Source organism: Cynara cardunculus (assembly GCF_001531365.2).
Source record: "Cynara cardunculus var. scolymus isolate 2C chromosome LG 10, CcrdV1, whole genome shotgun sequence".
Classification (NCBI taxonomy): Eukaryota; Viridiplantae; Streptophyta; class Magnoliopsida; order Asterales; family Asteraceae; genus Cynara; species Cynara cardunculus.
This window is the reverse complement of record NC_037537.1, coordinates 26,462,062-26,482,571: the sequence shown is the minus strand read 5'-3', so window position 1 is coordinate 26,482,571 and position 20,510 is coordinate 26,462,062. Positions and strand designations below refer to the sequence as shown.

The following is a 20,510-nucleotide window of genomic DNA, read 5'->3' as shown; positions in this document are numbered from 1 at the left end:
CACCGTTCCCACAATAACTTTCATTCTCACACAATCCCTCTACAAAACGTCTACCTTTTTAACATATTTAAATACATTATTACACAGACATATTTAAAAACATTATTACACAGACATCCTACAAAATCCTATAAAATATCCATTACCCCATGAGATTCTAAATCTCATTTTTGTGGGGTTTCATCAGAATCCCGAAAATTTCATTTCCTTTGAACCAAACACTACTGGATGTAGGTAAAAGTAAAAAAAGGTTCAAATGCGGTGTCTGATTGGTTTGAGTTTGGCTCCAAAGGTCAAAAGTACCAAAATGTTCCAGGTTCAAATCAAAGGAGAAATAAAAATTCTCTTGTGACCACGGAAGTTCAAATGCGATGACTCCGGGTTATCTGCAAAGCAAGTGGTCGTCCTGGGATTAGTCGGCTCACATAGCGGGTTCAATATTTAGGTTAATAAAAAAAAACACTACTGCAAGTTGGTCCATCTAATGCCACCATTATAATATAACCATGCCAATTAAAAGGGAAACAGAATTAAGCAAGTGTTCATCAGCATCAGCATCAGCATCTGGTAGCTTTTAAAAGAACCAAAAAAACAGGGCTGTACATGATGATGTAAAATTATATATATAAACTTATTAATTTGCTGCTATAGATGTTAATTAACTAAATAAGAATGCCATCTCTGCCTGCAAACAGATCCTTTCTTCCTCTCTTTCAATCCAGATATGCCTGATGCCTGTGTTTAAAATTCCACCACCTTCTCTTCCTCCTGTATTCCGGAGGCGGCAACTCTGTTCCAACCAAATTCCGTCATCATTTAACCATACATGTAAACGACAGAAAACCCGATTCTTCTGATGTAAAACTAGAATACAAGTGTGTTATAGTTGATCAAAAGGACCAAACTGACCTCCTTCAGGATAGATCGAGTTGTAGTGCACCTCTGCCCAAAAGCTCAAGAATATGACTGCAAAACTTGCAAACTTGTTACCAATTATAAAGATTAATGCTAGCTTTCCAATGACCCTTGATTTTGCAGCTTAATGAGACTCACAGCTTATTCAGTCAGCTATACATGACTGTGGGTCGTGGCTTAATGATACAAAAAACGGCTTATTCAGTAAGCTTCTAGTGGGGAGCTTTATGCAGAAAGCCAAGTTTTTTTCAAACATGCCCCTCCCGTTTAAAAAATACAGTCCTTTCATTAATGAAAAAACCCTCCCAAACAAAAACCTTCCAAATCTATATAGACACAGATTAATCCACACTGACAACGTAATCCATACAGGACTTAATGGAAAACCAACCAAACATCCCCATAGTCAAGATTTAAGGAGGTCTCTTTAGGTGTAACAGTAACAAAATCAATGTTAACTATAAAGATAAAGATTTGAACATTACCCCGCTTTGATTTCTGCACTTTCGGAAGAATCTCTATGGAACAAGTATCTTTGAATGAGGTTAGAACAAAAATTTTGACCCCATACTGCATATAGCATAGAGTTCTATAAGTAACAACTCGATTCTAACATCCATATAAAGATGACAAAGAGATGGTCATCATACCGAATCTGCGGCAGCTTGCAAGGTGACATGATCTCCCCATTCTCCACTCCTACAATCATATGCGTATTTCGTGATGAGTTGAAATAGAAAAAAGGAATGCGGAACAAAACAAGGTTGTTGACATACTTGGAAATCCTTTTTAAGTAGTCGCTGTATGCCATGGGGACATATCCCTCGTATATCTCTGGATGCAACTTAAGCTGATATATGTAAAATATGTGCATATCAGAAACCGTAACAAACCTAAATATAAGTTTCAACAGCTATCATTTGAAGAAAACCTGATTAACCACTTGTCGTCTCACAAATTTATGATGCTCTGGTGAACGGTAGAATTGGTCTGATAGAGCACGAAACTAGAGAAGAAAGTTTGTGATTCATGAGTTCCATAATGACTAGACTAGAATCTAAAAAGAGGTGGTAAAATATAATAAAAGTTTTCATTTCCATAAGTTGCTAAATACAGCATAGCATTACTTATCAAGAAATAAAGAAACATACTGATCATAATCTAACATACAAAACCCAAAAGGGAGGACAATACCGACCTGACAGTTACCGTCACCTTGAACTTTAGACTCGATCAAGTTATATAACTGCAACCTGAAAGCAAACACGTCCGGCATCAAATATACACATGCTTTTTATCTATCTCGAGTAGGAAAGAAAAGGAAGAGTGTCATGTATAGATTTTTTTTTTCTTATTCTCGAGTTGGAGAGAAAGGGAAAGAAAGCCGACAACTTTACACTCATACCTTTTTTGTGTAAATAACTATAACATCTCATAGGTTTAGTTTAGGTCATAGGTAGTTTGGTTGTTGAAAATATTATAACGCATTTGTTTTGCTCTCTCTCCAAATCTTCCCACATTTGGGTGGCAAGTTTTGGAGAGAAAATCAACCAGAATTTTCACTTCCGTTCCTCTCTCATTTCCCCCAAAAGAAACCGAGAACATGAATTTTTTACTTCTCACTTCCAAGACGACAACTTAACTCTATATGAGCATATTGGTTATGTTCGACATATGATATATCTATTTCCAACAAATTTTAGCAGTTTTAACCAACAATATAGTAAAAGATATCTGAAAACCTGTCTAACAGCCTCTGATGATCAGTAGTAGCTTCATCAACCGAAGGTATGTCTCCGTTAACTTTGGGAACATGCTGCATGAGGTAAAAAGATGTCGTTACTCTAATATATTGCAAATATTGGATGCTTCTTCTTAGGAGAAGCTAACCTATTAATGAGAAATATCCCAACTCTTTATTCTTTGCTGTTAGGAAATCTCGATGTTAAAGTAAGACTCTAAAATTGGTTTGTTGAAGAGCACGTTATATCTGATACTTCCTTAATTACATTTACAAGATTTATATATTCATATAACCACATAAATACTTCTTATGAAGCAACGATATTTGAGTTAGGCTGTCATTTCCACTCTGGGTGTGAACTAGGTGCAGGTCCAACTTCCCTATACAAGGATGCACACCCCTTTATTTTAATTAATACAAGTAATTTGGATACGACTAAGCCGAATTGGATGTGTCTTGGTTACTGGTGAGATAGCTTGTGCATGTGAATTAGAAACATGAAGTATTCACAACTCTTCAAATAACTAGACTTTTGATGTCACATTTTTCTACTTCTATCATCTCCTTTCCTTTTCTCTATGGTTATTTATTCCATACACACTTGTTTGTTGCATGCCAAGAGTGCTGGTTGTTTCTAGTTCAGATTTTCTTGATATTCTTGGACTTTTTTATGTTCTAGTAGGACACATCATACAAATAGAACTTGAGCACCAGGTACTTTCATATGTTCTTGTTTATGTTCTCGATTTCAGTATTTTTTAGAACTATTATTACACTCAATACACATAATTTCCCATATTTCCTACTTTCATGTATTAGTGTGGATGCTCATAATGACCACACATGAAGTAGGTCGATTACGTATTCTCCAAGGTACAAGAGGACAAAGCTGAAATGAGTAAGGAACACAAGAGGACTGCAAATAATCTATATATATATATATATATATATATATATATATATATAATATAGGGTCAGGGTCAGGTTCAGGGAAAACTGCAAAAAAATGAAAATTTGAGGAACACCCTGGTAACTGTTTATGTAGATGGTATGCACATGTGCGTAGAAGTATTTTGTAAGCAATTTGTCCGGTATGCACATGTGCATAACATGCGTACGTGCATAAAAAACCGAAAACAACTTCAATTACTTGTATATGCACATGTGCATAGTGTCCAGATGAATGATTACCAGGGTGCTCCTCAGTTTTGTATTTTTTTTGGAGGTTTTTCCCTAAACCTCCCTTTCTCTCTCTCTCTCTCTCTCTCTCTCTMTMTMTMTATATATATATATATATATATATATATATATATGCATGCAACATGGCAGAGTTCACATAGAAGATAATCGAGTGTGTAATGCACATTATGGGCATAACCATTGTCCCTGATCTCACTAGTTTGGGGGTGAAGTGTGAAATCATCTGATTTAGCTCAGCAGTTCCATTTTCCCCTTTATCCTCATGCTATTAGTTCTCATTCACCAAAATGGGTATTTTACAGTTCTTTTTTCTCACTTTTAATTCACACAAAACACAAGAAACAAAACCATTGCCAAACAAGGCTAAGCAATTCTGGTTTATTACTGCTAGAAGTCTAGAATTTTATCTCCGTTTCAGGCTACCATATTTTATCATTTTGTCTTCTCTCGAATCTTTAACATTACGGGATTTTGGCCAATCATAAGGTTACTGGACCAGCAGGCTACAAATTAGCTCAAGGCACTGCTCCTGATTACGGTATTAAGTTGATGCTGTGAAGAGTTAAACCATCTAGTTGAATACAGTAGTTCAACTTACCACTTCTGCTCATTTTCTTTAATAAAATGGAATATGAATAGACATTTCAAAGAGCTAAGCTGAACAAATATACTTTCTGCACTTACAGGAACAGGGACAATTTCATTCAATCTTTTGCCTACTTCTCCATCAAGCTCGGACTCATCTGTTATCTCTAGATTGTAGGAATACTCATCCCCATCATAAGATCTGTTTCCGGGACTAGAGCACGCACTCGATGGTCCCATTTCCTCTGTTTCCTGCAACCTGGACTCATCACCTGCTAATAAAAGACGACATGTAACTTTTTGCGTTCTTCAGAATTTTGATGATTAGAGATTAAAGAGAAACTTACCATAATAGTAATTATCTGATGAGGGACCATACCAGTCTTGAGTATCAGAAGATGTTTGTAAATGCTCCACTGGATTGGATACTTGCAGATGGTCCTGCACTACATTGGATGGTTCATTTTCATCTGTAATCGAGAAATCCAGTAGTTCTTGTTGAAGAGAGTGAGCCAGCATTTCATCATTTTCGACATTGTTAAATTCATTCTCTTGATAACCACCTCCATTATACTGTTCATGACAGATGTTCATATCTTGTTGGTTGCTATCACCATAATAAGTAGAACTAAAGATTTGGTCTACATCAAGGAAATGAAGACCCCATTTAACAACATCTGAATCTGGTTCGCACATATTTTATCTCCTTCAGAACACCAGAGGGCTCACTAAAACACTAAAACTCAAACTGCACTGATCTTGTCAAGAACGGCAATTGGGTGTTTCCTAATGTCAAAATACAATCAGAGCTTCAACCTCGATCAAGTATTCTCCCTGAAATTTAAAACCGATACCATATTCAACATTGGGAAAGAAGTAACAAATTTTCATGACAGAAAGTACATCAACACAACCACATATTCAAGTGTTCAAAAATTGTATCACGGATGCAAACCATATTGGAAGTAGTCTAAATTAATCTATTTCTCATAACAAGAATGTTAATTAGCATCAAGTTAAAAAAAGATTGTGCATCACATATGGTTACCTAAATGACCTAGTGGCATAAAGATGTTTTGCACAATGAATGGCATTTCATACAAACTGTATATTCTCCTAACCCTCACCATCCTTCTCAGGGTGCCCACATCACATGCTGCATCAGGTTAACACACCATCGTATGCTATTCTATCACTCACATCAGAAATTATCTGGTTTTAGGAAATGTATACCAACTCATCATTACTTGTATATGTTTCAATAACATTCATCAAACAGGCACATATCTATATCTGCCCATACTCCCTGCATTCCTCAGGCACCCCAAACTATTGTCAATGGTTGCATGACTGAATTCCCTCAAAAATCTAATGAAGCAACCATAAATGTTTTGCTGAACTCATGATTTCACATAAGTTTTCCATTCAGTGTTCTACAGTACGAAAAAACCAGGTACCTACTAGACAAGAATCATGCACTTTGCACATAAGTAGAACCATAGTTTGCTCTCTTTTTTCTTTCATTTTCCAAGTGCTTTCAGAACTACCTAAGCCAGAAACTATAGCCAACAACAACCCAAGGATAGGGATAAAAACGCCAAAAAGATGAAAAACTGAGGAACACCCCGGTAAACATCCATTTGGACGGTATGCCCATGTGCATACAAGACCACACTTCTAAATTCCAAAGAGGGCATCAACACCAATCAACTAAATTCAATATGTGCAAGAACAGGAATACAAAATTTCTCTATATTTCAAGTTTTATTTTAATAAAATACCAGGATGATTACCCCTTACCATCGACTTCATGAATGGATGTTGCAAATTTGGTACTTGATAACATTCATCAAAACACTAGCAGAAAATTTTCAGAAGAAAGGATCAAAGTAGTCTACAGTAATACTATTAACCCCTTCCAAAAATTGAACATACTTGGCCATTTATATGAACCACATCACATCTCGAATCAAATTCCGGAATCTGATTGCTAGAATTTGGAAAAAAGAAGCACGTACAACACACACAAACATGAATCGACTAAATACACATACCTATACGAGAGATGAAGTAAAAGTAATCGAAAACTTAAGCATTAAGAATTCTGAAAACCAATCGGGAAAAACCAAAAACAAAATCGATTTTCATGGTTGATCTTGAATTCAATTTGAGCAGCAAAAAGGTAACCAAAAATGAACATGATCCGAAATAATTTCACAAAGAGGATGAGTACAATTATTTAAACAAGAAACAAACAAAATAAGTACAACTTTAATTACCAATGGGTGTCAGACAATCACCTTCATGTCTGATTGAAGTTGAGAGGTTGAATCTAAATGCAATTCACCCACCAAAACAAAGATACAAGAAATGAAAATATGTGTATATATATATATATATATATAGAGAGAGAGAGAGAGAGAGAGGAGACTGTATATATATAGATATAGATACAGAGGAGGGAAGATGGAGAGATTGGACGCGGGGAGGAGATAACGATGAAAGAAGGAAGGAAGAAGAAGAAAACGTGAAGGGGGGAGAATGGTGGTGGTATATATACAGTTGCACGGCGTTAAAAGTCGAACACGTTTCTTCCCGACGGCGTGTATTTTTTGGTATTTTCTTTTTTCTTTTTCTTTTTTTGTTTTTTCAATCATTAATTACTAGAGACAAATCATATATTTACATATGATTAAGACCTTTAATTACATTTTTTAAACTGATTTTGTTAAGATTATATGATTAATCAAATATTATATTACTTTTTAATTTACATAAATAGCTAGAGCTGATAGGTGGCAATGGCATCACTTTTTAGCTATTTTCTAACCCAAATTATCTTTTTAGTTAATTCTTATGCATAAGGCTTAAGGATATGTCTAAGCATCAGTTTTTGACAAAATAATAATCCTTAACCACAAGAGTGGTGCTTGATTAGTTTGAGCTTGACTCCAAAAGTCAAAAGTACTAAGAGGTATCAGGTTCAAATCCAATGAGAAATAAAAACCACATTGCGGCCACGGAGGTTCAAATGCGGTGACTTCGGAATATCTGCAAAGCAGGTGGTCGCCCTGAGATTAGTCGACTCGCATAACGGGTTGGATATCCAGGTTAATAAAAAAAAGATTCCACTTTCATGCGTAAGGATTCTTATTTTTATTTTTCTGTTGAAAACCAATCATTATATGTATGTGTGAGTGTGTTGCGTGAAGATTGACTAAAAAGTGAATTTGGGTCAGAAAATGACTAAGAGTATGTGTGGAAAATTAGCTGATAAGCTAGCTGGTAGTTGATGAATAAATCATGTTTGACAAAACTAGTTGATGAAAATGTAAGATCAAAAAGAGTATCTTTAAAAATTAATCAATTATAATATTTCAAAATTTAATTGAAACAAGTCTCTAATAATATTATATATTAACTAATACAAACAAGATGGTAAAAAAATATAAATCTATACTATATTATAAAGTATTTGACAAAAAAAACTTTTAAAAACTACTTTTTATGCATAAAGTACTGCTTATTAATGCTTGTTACTTAAAACTTAAGATTACAAGTAGATTGTGCGTAAGTACAACTTATTAAAGCTCCATATATGAATTTGTGTAACTAACTGCAGATAAACATAACCAAATACAAGATAAACATCTTATTTTAAATATAAAAAATTTAAAATATAATTAGGATAATATTGAGTTCTAACAGAATACTTAACTATTATCTTTATTTATATTATTAAACCAAAAATAAATTATTTAATTATTAAACTTAAATTTAATTAAAATAAATAAAGAAATTACATAAAAATGATAACTTTTAAATAGTTGATTTGATATTAACATCGATATATTTTTTTCAAAATTTTATGATATCTTCAAATGTATATTTTATTCAAAAATAAAATCATTATTGTTTTTTTAAAAACACATAAAATCGTATTATAACATCGATAGAGACAAAGAATAAAATAGAACATTAAAATCGAGATGTATCTCGTTGCATTGCGCGAGTACCCTTCTAATATTGATTAAAAGGATTTTAAATTGATTATTTTATATACTATAATAGAGTAAATTACAAATTTAGTCCCTATGGTTATTAAGTTTTTTGGATTAGGTCCCTCCAACAAAACAATTACATGTATGGTCGACATGGTTTCATTTTTATTATGGATTGGGTCTCTTGCCTTAACTCCACTAATCAATGCTCAGTCGTCTTTTTATAAATTATACTTATTATATTAAATATTAAATATTATATATTTTAATAAAACATTAATCGTCCCTATCTATCAAGGCTTCCCCCTACCCTGACGTTGACTTCCCGCTTCTGGCTATACACCCAAATCACCGTCGACATCTCCGGGAACCCCCTACCGCACGACAGCGAAAACCCTCCAGCCCCCTTTCCGCCAAGGAAACCTCGTCTCCTACCCAAGCCCGGCCAGGGGCTGTGATGACAAACGCCATCAGCATCAAACACCTCGTCCTTAAAATATATTCATGAATAAAATTTAAAACCAATACTTTATATATTATTTACGTCTCCATCGAAGACATCGTATTTGACAATGATATTATGTAACAAATAAATAAAATATCGAATTTGACAAATATATTATATTTAATTTTAATTTGTCAAACTAAAAGGGTACTCGCACAATACAGCGAGATAAATCTCGTTTTTTAATGTGTAGTTTTTATGCTTTGTCTCTATCGATATGATACGATTTTATTTGGTTTTGAGAAAGCAATAATGTTTTTATTTTTGAATGAAATATAAATTTGAAGATATGAAGTTTTAATAATTTGTACTTACGCACAATCTACTTATAGTTTTGAGTTTTAAGTAATATGCATTAATAAACAGTACTTTACGCATAAAAAATGGGTTTTAAAAGTTTTTGTCAAATGTTTTATAATATAATATAGATACGTTGATATTTTAATTTTATTTGTTACATACATTATATTGTATTATAATTAGATATAATTAAATATTTAATATTCTCATTAATAACTAATTAATATGTTTAAATATTTGGGCTTCTTATGTATATTGGACTCTTAAACCTTTCGTCTAACAGGTCAATGTGTTTCGATTTGACTTTCAAACGGTGCATAAGAGACATATCATTTGGTTTTATGAAATTGTTTAATCTTGTGAAATTGTTTCATATAATACTTTTTTTTGATAAATTTGTTTTATATATGGTTATGAAATTGTTTCATATAATATTTAATGAAATTTTAATGAAACTGTTTCATGTATTTCTCTAAAATTAAAATAATGAAGATGATAATATCCATGATTAACACCCTCCACAATAAAAATGGTTAATCAACCTCTCATAATTACAAAAAAAAAATGAACAAAATGAAAAATTATGATTGGTTGAATGAGGTTTTCACGGTTTTTACAAATTGAGTGGTTTTTATTTGAACGCTCTCATATATATATATATATATATATATATATTTGTAAAACGGCAAATTGCATAAAAAAGTAACATATTTTAACTTGATTCCTATTTAAATAACCTACTTTTAAAACTTTTATTTTGATATATAAGATGTGATATTCTAAACATTTAAGTACATGAATAACTTTAAAACTAGGTTTTATAATCCGTCGGTCAATTGAAGATAACCTTAAAACCAGGTTTTACTAAAATTTAAAAAGAAAAAACACCATTTTCAAACAAATAATCATATCATACCAACTCGATGCTAATCACCAATAAACGGATCTTTTTAGATATATCACGTCACGTGACATAAAATTTAGTACAAAAATAAATTATTTTATTGCCGATTAAATATCCAAAACAAAATAGATAAATTTTTATAAACAATAATCAATGTCATTAATATCTGTACCTAGGGGTGTTCATGGGTTCAGTTGATTAGGTTGAAAACATTTGAACAACTTAATCTAATGTTTGCGTTTTGAAAATCTTTAACCCAACCTAACTCAAATCAAAGTGCAACCCAAACCAACCCAAACTGTACGAGTTGATATTTTGGTACATTAATATCATCTCCTAACCTTGTATACATATTTAAATACGTTATTTCTCTACTCATAATTTTTTTAATCATCAACCATTTGATATAAGTTAGACATACTTCTTAAATCTTATGTATATCACATTCAATTAATTTTCTCAATTTACATATATATGTACATAGTTACTGAACATGTATACAAATGAGTTATATAGAGATGAAAAATAGATTGAAAATATGTGTATATGAAGAGTATACATAATGGTAATGGTGTAATTGTCTAATGTATATATTAAATATAAACTTAACAATCATATTAAATCCAATATATAAAGGGATATCGCATTCATCGGGTTGTGTTGAGTTCAAATAATAGTAACTCAATACTTACACTTTGAAAATTTTACAACTCGGTTAGACATCGAGTTGCTTTGGATTGAGTTATTCTATATTGAGTCTGGTCGGATTGGTCGAATTTTTAAGCACCTCTATCCGTACCATCTCACTCCGGTACGAGCCAGAAAAATACGTCATGTCATGTAATGATTATAAATAATCTTTAAAAAATGTATTTAATTTTTGATTTTATATTAAAATGTTTAATTAATTATGGACAAAAACGTACACTTGGTCGTAAGTTTATCCAGACAAAAAAAAAAACTAATAATCAATTTAAAAATTATATATTTAATTAAATGGAATTTATTAATTATTTAGTTTGGTCATTGTCCCTGTGGTGTACTTTTTGTCACCATTCCACCATAAGACGCTCGTGATTTCCGCGTGAATTATTTGACCATAAATCCTTTCCAATCATGTAAAAATTCAACTCCTCAATAATACATTTGTACTTTCTATTTTTAGAAATATAAACCCATTTCATTTCTTTGGGACTCATTTTAACATGTATTTGTTTCACAATATGTTTATTTTATATGTATTCGTTTATAATGCGAAACTTTTTACATGGATTTTTACTGTTTCACAAACAAGTAAAAAATGTTCATATTGTGAACCAAGTTTACGTGAAACATACATATTATGAAACAAATATATGTTAATTAATACATTAAATTCTAGTTATAGATGAAAAAAATCATATGAAATAACACATAATGCAAAGAATTTCTCATTCATTCCTGTGATAAAATGTACACCTGATGGATGAACGCTGAAACAAAATATCCAGCCAACCAATGTAGCAACAAATCTTGATGCCAATATGCACAAGCTTAATGAAGACGACCACGAAATGCAGTTCAGGTTCGGTCCGGACCGCATTCCGGGATCAATGTACAACCAAACGATGCACGTCGTGATCAATGTACAACCAAATGATGCATGTCGATGTACCGTGGGGGAAGGCTACACAAGTTCACTTCACTTCTATCCAAAGATGCAAATACAAAACCTATAGATATTTTTTACGAAATCGTCCTTTACCTCGCACAGCGTTTTCTACAGCACGGGACTCAAAGTATAGTACGGTCTTCCGGTTTCTGTACATTGGTCGATAGGGACAATAACGTCATTTACTACCGTACACTGCAAAACTCCTTCAAAAATCAACAAATCGTCGAGCACTTTGGATGGCAGACTCTAGAAAGACACGCATATTCTGTATGTTGGATATCAGCAGACCCTCTTTCGCCTTTCCTTTTCGTGTTCTCTGGAGACTTTGCACCCTGGTTGGAACCCACGAAAACTTTATTTGGTTCAATAGCAACCATCGGGGCCAGACTCTTGAGAGGTGTTCCAGGACTGGTTGTGTGTGGCGTACCACCACCAACGAGTTGGTTGACCATTTCCAGGACCTCGGTCATCTTTGGCCTGGACTTCGGGTTTCTCGACAAGCATCTATTCGCTATCATTGACAACTTTTGTGCAGACTTCAGTGAGTACTTACCTTCAAGTCTTGAATCGATAATTAGACGGAATTTTTTCGAGTCTAGGTACGGTTTCACCCATTCTAGAAGCTTCTGCTCGTTTTTGGGGCGGTTTTTGTCCAATGGCCGTCTACCCGTGATAAGTTCATACAAGAAGACCCCGTAACCCCATACATCACTTTTGGCCGTGAGATGCCCTGTTTGGATGTACTCTGGAGCCGCGTATCCCATGGTTCCTACGACCTGATCACATTATATTACACAAGTTTAGAATTTTGACAACGGAAATTGAAGTTCTAGTTTGATTACGAGCATATAGGATATCTAAAGTACCGCAGTTGAGACATGGGTGAGCCCTTCTTCCGGACCTAATCGAGCCAACCCAAAATCCGAAAGCTTGGCATTCCACTGATCGTCTAGAAGAATGTTGGAAGATTTGAAATCTCTGAAAATAATCTACAAAAAAACCAAAGCTATCAGTCTAACATTCCATTTGTAAACTATCTTTTTGGATTGACGGGTCGTTAAAATACCTGAAAGTCCATTTCTTCGTGTAGATATGCCAAGCCACGAGCAGCGTCTTGAGCCACTTTGAGTCTCATGGTCCAAGAAAGAGGTGCTTCGGATCTTGTAGATAAATGATCCTCCACGCTTCTATTAGGCATATATTCGTAGACTAGAAGCCGTTGTATTCCCCTTTCGTCGTCTTCTGCACAGTAACCAACTAGTTTCACAAGATTCGGATGCTCAACGACCCCAAGAACGTTAACCTCCGTTACCCACTCTTTATGCCCCTGTTGCAACATAATCAAGATTAAGTCCTCTATGAATAAAGCTGAATGTGAAGATTAATCTGTTTGTATATGTCGGGAAGGTTTTTGTTTGGGAGGGTTTTTTCATAGATGGGAAAGAGCGTGTTTTTCAAATGGGGGAGGTTTGGAAAAAACTTGGCTTTCTACATAAAGCTCTCCCCTAAAAGCTGAATAAGTTGCTTTCTATATCATTAAGCCACTACCAAACAGTCATGTATAGCTGCCCGAATAAGTTGCAAGTCCCATCAAGCTTATTAGGCCCATTAAGTTCATTAAGATCATTAAGCTCATTAAGCTGCTAGGAAATAGGTCCTTTGTGCCCCCGTTGCAACATAATCAACACTATCAACTAAACTCATAGAAAACGGATGATCAATGTAAACCACATCAAACGAACCCAGTAAAACCCACACAAATTAAGGTCTGAAGAGGGTAAGATACAACTGTAAAACATAAAGAAACAAAGTTTACCTGTAATCCTGTTCGGCCTAGCTGTTTGACAGCCACATTGAGCCGTTTAGTAGGATCTCGAGGATTTTTTATCACACCCGTGTAGACACACCCAAACCCTCCTTCGCCAATCTTTGCAGATAGGCTAAAGTTCTTGGTAGCTGCCTTAAGCTCAGAAAATGTGAACACTCTAAGATTACTTGAACGGTGTGAAAAACTAGGAAAAGTAGTGCTTCTGATCGACTCTGTGCTAAGATCAGACACATCTTGAGAATTTAGTCCCGACCCAGATCGTCTCACATCACGATCTGTAAATATCGAACTGAACGACTGAACTGAGATCGATTTTGTTGGAGTTTTTGGTGCTTCAACCTTTCTTTCGGGGTAAGACAACCCAAAACACTTCATAGCTTCTCAGTGTTATCTTCTCAACTGTCGAAATCGGAATGTAAATTAGAATCAGAATAATTCACAGGAGTATATTTGTATTGACAGAAAATTCAGGAATCCACCTCACCAGCAAAACCCTAATCCAGTTTTCCATAATACAATCGTAAGTTCCCTAAAATGGAGTTCAATCTCAGCTCTTTGAATAAGCTTAGCAATTTGAATCAAGAAATCTTGATCTTGAGATCATTAAAAACATGTTCTTTAGCTCTCTTTGAGTAAGCTTAGCAATAAATCAAGAAAGCTTGATCTTGAGATCATTCAGCTCTCTTTGAATAAGCTTAGCAATGAATCAAGAAATCTTGATCATACACCACACGGGTTTAGTCTTTGAGATCATTAAAAAACATGTTCAATTGTCAATTACCAACAACTTATCATCCACATTTATGCAGAAAAACCAATAAGCTCACAGACCCATCTCATTGAAAAGCCCTAATCCACAATTAATTCATGCAATTTGCTATTTCCTAAAAGAAGGGATGGATTGTGATCAAGATTGAATTTGAAAGATGCAGTTTGAAACTTTCAAACACCTTTGCTTAATACACCCTAAATTGTGCACAGCATCAGAATCAAGAATCCAACTTCTAACACAACTTTCATGATAATAAAAACTCAAACTTTTCAAGAAATTCAAAAAACCCATATTCAATTCATCACAAATCTATCATACCAAAGCAAAAAAGAACAGAAAAGAAAAGTGAGAACATAAACTAAAGGACTCACCTTCAATCAGCAGCCAAGAAAGGATCAGCTGATAGAATAAGCCCCCAAATAGAAGAATATCTTAATAGCAATAGAAGAACAAGAGGCACATGATGACGATCAGAGAGATAAAGTGTATTGACTAATGAAATGAAGAAAAACTAAAACACCCACAATTCAAAGAGGCAAGATATTGGATATTTTGATTGAGTTGGTGAGATGATCTGGTTCCAGAGGTGTGAAATGGGGTTTTGAATAGGGTTAATGGGTGGTGGCGTAAGATTTGGATGAGTGAAGTCAACAGATGAGAATTTATGGGTAGGGAAGAAGATAAATCAGAGTGTGAATTTAAATTTAAATTGAAATTGATTTGGAACGAGTGAATGTGTTGTTAAGCTTCTTGGAATCTTGGTGGCTGCTCCTGCCCTTGTTCCTCGTTTCTTCCCCTCTTGTCGTTTTCCACCCTTTCCCTTTCCCTTTCCCTTTCTTCAAAGTCTAGTATTTCTAATTCCTTAAAGAGGAACCTGTTTTTATCCAAAGTTTCTGTTTTAGTCCTTGTGTTTTTTAAATTATGGTTTTTAATCATGGATGTTTAGCGGTTGTTGAATGGTCTTGTCTGGTGCAGGATGATTAAGTGATCAAATTAATTAAAAGACTCTCATGATATAGTGTGAAATGAAATATAATTGTTTGACAATTGTTTAAGGTGAAATTAGGGTGCTTAATGGTTAAAGGGAGACTTAAGATACAAAATCATTTAGAGGGTTTTAAAACCATTAAACAAGATTCACCTCTTAATGAACTATTAAGAGGTAAACAATCTCTTTAGTTTACACTTTATTTACTTTTTCATGCTTTATACTTAATTATATTGAATTGCTGCAGAGATGAAAGCAACAAAACGTTTACAAATTAAAAGGATGAAAACCAAAATTTTGAAAGTATAAGAACGAAATTTGCAATTTATAAGAGACCATGAGGACGGAAATCATAGTTTACTCCTGTTTTAAATATTGCAAATAGTTTACCAACAACTCAGAATCTTGCCGAAAATACCCTTTGTCTCATATTTAAAGAAATTCACGAAGACTAGATCAAAACTTAAAACCATAAACGTTGATCAAGCATGGCGGTCCCATTCTACAAGATTTTGCTCGTTCTCGGGTCGGTTCCAATCCAATGAGGTTTTACCCGTAATAAGTTCATACAAGAAGACACCGTAGATCTTTGCATATTTTTGTTGATATTAGTATCTCGATAGTGACCACTGGGGCAGACTCTCGAGATTTCTTGTGATTGAACCCGAGTGAGCAGGCTAACCATTTCTAGGACCTCACTCATCTTTGGCCTGGACTTGGGGTCTATAGCCAGGCACCTGTTGGCTATAAAGGACCACTTTTGCGCTGATTCTAGCAAGTAATTACCATCGAGTCTTGGATCAATGATTTTCTGGAACTTTTTTGGAGTCTAGATAGGGTGCCACCCATTCTAGAAGCTTTTGCTTGTTTGTGGGTCGGTTTTTATCGAATGGGGAATCTACCTTTGATGAGTTCATACAAGAATACCCCGTAGCTCCATACATCACTCTTGGACATGAGATGTCTGGTTTTCATGTACTCTGGAGCTGCATATTCCTCTTACGACCTAAACACATTATATCATGGAAAATTTAAGGTTTTATGACGAAAACTTAAGTCGTAGTACAATATTGAATGTCCATAAATGTTAAAAACATGTTCCTTTTAATCAACATTTCACACCCCATTAGCTACATTTTTCTACTCCGTCACAACTCCGAAAATAAGCGTGTTTCTATTTTGGTTTGTCGACTTTTAAAAGTAAGTGTTAATTTTACCATTCTACCCTTAGAACTTGGCTCAAACGTAAGGAACCTTGTCCCTCGTAGGAGCATCATGAAAGTTAAACCCACTTAATAAGGACCAATCCTTGAAGTTTAAATGGAGCTTCGACCTCAAAATCACGATCTCTCTCTCTAATGCTGATTCGATGAGTTTTGTGTCTTTACTACTAATGTTTTTAATAGAGGTGGCAATTTTGTATCAAATTAAACCAACCAACATGTGTACCAACTGTATTAATTAAAATCGGTTAGTAGTCATGTACCAAGTACGCAAACTTGGTTGTTACACAGTAAATTGCACAGTAGCACCATGACACCGACTTATTTAATTATTTATTAGTTTTTGGATTTATAAAAAGAAAAGAAAAAAGGGGAAATTGAATTTATAAAAAGAAAAGAAATTGTCGATAAAGAGGCATAAATTATATCTTACACATATTATTGATCTCTCACTCCATGCAACATGAATTCTGGTTTTGTATTAGAATACAGTAGATTTAGGGGCCGTTTACCAAACGCTTATGCGGGTAAGCGATTACCAAGTAACATTACGTCACCGGATGAATATAGTAAGAACCAAAAATCTTACCCGGTAAGAGCGAGACAAGACCAAAAGTCTTACCCGGTAATTGAGAGTGACGACTCTTACCACGGTAAGCGCTTACCGGATAAATTGTTGTATGCTATGTCGTTTTGGTGGACTAAAATTTTACCTGATAAATACATAATAGTTTTAAATAAGACTACCTTGTTTAGCCATACATCATTGACTCCTTTGCATGAATTTAATTACCTCCTGATCTCTAAAACAAGGTCAATAACTGAGTCTTGTATCTGGGTCAACAAGTCTCGGATCAATAATCAATTGGAAGCTTCCCGAAATTATGGGAGGGATTGGTTCGATAGCAACCACTGAGACTAGACCATTGACTATTGACTATTGAGAGGCGATGGTGCTTGTGATGGAACCCAGTGATAAGTTGGTTAACCATTTCTAGAGCCTCACTCATCTTTGGCCTGCACTTAGGGTCTCTACAAAGGGGACAGCTTTTGTGCTGATTTCAGTAAGTTACAGTCTTGGATCAGTGATTGGCTCCAACTTTTGACCCCGGGTAGGGGGACTCACCCTGCTCGTTCTCGGGTCGGTTCCTATCCAATGGGTGCCTACCTGTGATGTGATGAGTTCATATAAGAACACCCCGTGGCTCCATACGTCACTCTTGGGCGCAAGATGCCCTGTTTTGATGTATTCTGCCGTGGTTCCTACGTTCTGATCACATTATATCACAAAACCTTAAAATTTTGATAACGGAGATGAAGTTCCAGTTCGATTACGAGCATACAGGCAATTGAAAGCTTGGCATTCCATTGATCGTCTAGAAGGATATTAGGATGATTTGAAATCTCTGAAAATAATCTACAAAAAACCAAAGTTATTGGTCTAACATTCCATTTGTAAAGTATCTTTTTGGTCGTTAAAAGACCTGAAAGTCCATTTCTACGTGTAGATATGTCAAAGCCACGAGCAACATCATGAGCCACTTTGAGTCTCATGGTCCACGAAAGAGGTGCTTTAGATCTTGTAGATAAATGATCCGCTACGCTTCCATTATGCATAAATTCGTAGACCCGAATCCGTTCATCGTCTTCTGCACAGTAACCAAGACAAGGTTCGGATGCTGAACCATCCCAAGAACGTTAACCTCCATTACCCACTCTTTATGCCCCTGTTGCGACATAATCAAGATTACCAGCCTAAAATGGAAAATAGATGATCAATGTAAACCACACCAAATGAACCCAATAAATACCAGTAATCCTGTTTGGCTTAGCTGTTTGACAGCCACATTGAGGCTTTTAGTAGAATCTCGAGGATTGTTGATCACAGCCGTGTGGACACACCCAAACCCACCTTCTCCAATCTTTGCGGATCGGCTAAAGTTCTTGGTAGCTGCCTTAAGCTCAGAAAATGTGAACTCTTTTAAGATCATCGGAGAAGACTGACGAATTTGGTTGAGAATTGGTTACGGAGGGATTGTACTTGAGTGGTTGCTTCTTCTTCTTCTGCTTCTTCTTCTGCTTCTGCTTCTTCTGCTTCTTCTTCTTCTGCTTCTTCTTCTGCTTCTGCTTCTGCTTCTTCTTCTTCTGCTTCTGCTTCTTTTTCTTCTGCTTCTGCTTCTGCTTCTTCTGCTTAGAAGCTTCTTCTTCTGCTTCTGCTTCTGCTTCTGCTTCTTCTTCTTCTTCTTCTTCTTCTTCTTCTGCTTCTTCTGCTTCTTTTGCTTCTTCTGCTTCTGCTTCTTCTTCTGCTTCTGCTTCTTCTGCTTCTCCTCCTTCTCCTTCTCCTTCTCCTTCTCCTTCTCCTTCTCCTTCTCCTTCTTCGGTGAAGGAGAGACATTGGCAATGAAACACCATTTTTTCCTTCAAATCATTGATTTCCAGATCCCAGAATTTAACAGAACTTCTAAAGGCTGAGTTAGATGTTGATGCCTGACTTTTTGCTACATGGAAAGCAAGTAGAAATTTCCTTCTTACAATATAATATCCTTCTCCAACTATTGAGTGTAGTCGATCACAAAAAAGAGACACACTAAATTTTTACATAAAAGAAAGAAATTTTCTTGAAATTTTTGAAGTATTTAAATGAAGAATCTTTTTACACTTTGCTGTTACACATAAACACATTCTTCAACTTGGTGGCAACAACTCCGACCAGATTCTTGGTCTTGGGAGGTGGTGCAGGATTGATTGCTCCCAATGGAACCTGAATGAGGTGGTCAACCATTTCCAGGACCTCACCCATCTTTGGCCTGAACTTGTGGTTTCTAGACAGGCACTTCTGGGCTATAGACGACAACTTTTGTGCTGATTTCAGTGAGTAATTACCTTCTAGTCTTGGATCAATGATTTGCTCGAACCTTTTTGAGCCTATGTACGGTTTAACCCATTTTACAAGCTCCCGTTCTTTCTTGGGTGGACTATGATCCAATGGGCACCTACCTGTGATAAGTTCATACAGGAAGACACCATAGCTCCATACATCACTCGTGACCGAAAGATGCCCTGCTTTGATGTAATTCGGATCCGTGTATCCCATGGTTCCTGCGACCTGATGACATTATATCACAGAAAATTTAGAAACTTTAGGGTGAAAATTGAAGTTGTAGTACAATATTAAATGTCCATAAATGCTAAAAACATGTTCTATTCTATTCATCATATTTCACACATCATTAGCTCCATCTTTCTACAGATCCATCAAGGAATCATCTTTAGTTGCTTGGTGACAAGAATGAATTCCATTTCTTATAAATAGTACCCTTACATCCCATTCTACATTATTTTGATTCACAACATATAGTCAAAATTCTAAACTACCCTTTAATGTAGAAAGAATCTTGGGAGACAAAATCAAAAGTGCCCACAACGCAATGACAACAATTGAAGCTCAAAACTTTTAGCAAAAGATGCAAATTTCAAGGGACTTCTCTAACGAGTTGTTTGGTTGGTTTTCCATCAAGTCCTGTATGGGTAAAGCTGTCTGTATGAATTAATCTATCTGTTTAGATTGCAGAAGTTTTTGTTTGGAGGGTCTTTCATAGATGGAAGGAATGTATTTTTTAATTGGGAGGGAAATGTTGGGAAAAAAACTTGGCTTTTTGAATAAAGCTTCCTAGAAGTTTACTGAATAAGCCACTTTCTATATCATTAAGTGTAACACCCAGAAAATCTTTCCCTTTTCTCAACGCTGTGCACATCGAGGATTTTCGTCCCGTTGATGAGGTACGCGTTTTAACCCACATACTTAGAGCTTTAGTCTTTTTTTTTCTTTAGTCAAATTCTTCTCTATTAGTACTTATATATATATATATATATATATATATATATATATAT

At 35.0% G+C, this 20,510-nt stretch overlaps 3 protein-coding genes and 1 pseudogene across 6 annotated transcripts in view; all 4 read right to left on the bottom strand.

Annotated features, from left to right (window-relative positions):
- Positions 1-472: 472 nt before the first annotated feature.
- On the bottom strand, positions 473-6,893 carry LOC112519762 (OTU domain-containing protein DDB_G0284757-like). Of its 4 annotated transcripts, none has more exons than XM_025128007.1 (11): positions 6,724-6,891; positions 4,792-5,278; positions 4,544-4,719; positions 2,658-2,731; positions 2,114-2,168; positions 1,847-1,921; positions 1,692-1,765; positions 1,566-1,614; positions 1,401-1,485; positions 910-966; positions 473-790 (listed from the first exon to the last, which is right to left on the bottom strand). In XM_025128007.1, exons 2-11 carry the CDS (start codon positions 5,138-5,140, stop codon positions 714-716), a joined length of 1,071 nt encoding a protein of 356 aa, XP_024983775.1. In that variant the 5' UTR covers positions 5,141-5,278; positions 6,724-6,891; the 3' UTR covers positions 473-713. The 4 variants fall into 4 exon arrangements, with proteins under 4 accessions (XP_024983775.1, XP_024983776.1, XP_024983778.1 ...); XM_025128008.1 differs by having other exon boundaries at positions 6,745-6,891; XM_025128010.1 differs by having other exon boundaries at positions 4,544-4,716; positions 4,792-6,887.
- A 4,671-nt stretch (positions 6,894-11,564) lies between these two features.
- On the bottom strand, positions 11,565-15,048 carry LOC112519583 (serine/threonine-protein kinase PCRK1-like). The gene is made up of 6 exons (XM_025127781.1): positions 14,933-15,048; positions 14,780-14,839; positions 13,625-14,035; positions 12,875-13,135; positions 12,675-12,797; positions 11,565-12,584 (listed from the first exon to the last, which is right to left on the bottom strand). The coding sequence occupies exons 3-6, from the start codon at positions 14,009-14,011 to the stop codon at positions 12,021-12,023; spliced, it is 1,335 nt and encodes a 444-aa protein (XP_024983549.1). The 5' UTR covers positions 14,012-14,035; positions 14,780-14,839; positions 14,933-15,048; the 3' UTR covers positions 11,565-12,020.
- A 2,345-nt stretch (positions 15,049-17,393) lies between these two features.
- LOC112520263 lies at positions 17,394-18,669 on the bottom strand (annotated as a pseudogene).
- Positions 18,670-19,124: 455 nt separating this feature from the next.
- Positions 19,125-20,510, bottom strand: part of LOC112520475 (serine/threonine-protein kinase PCRK1-like) — a 6,382-nt gene continuing 4,996 nt past the window's right edge. Inside the window, exon 4 of the mRNA XM_025128898.1 lies at positions 19,125-19,725. Coding sequence (XP_024984666.1) covers positions 19,273-19,725 — 453 coding nt within the window. The 3' untranslated portion in view covers positions 19,125-19,272. The remainder of the gene's footprint in view (positions 19,726-20,510) is intronic.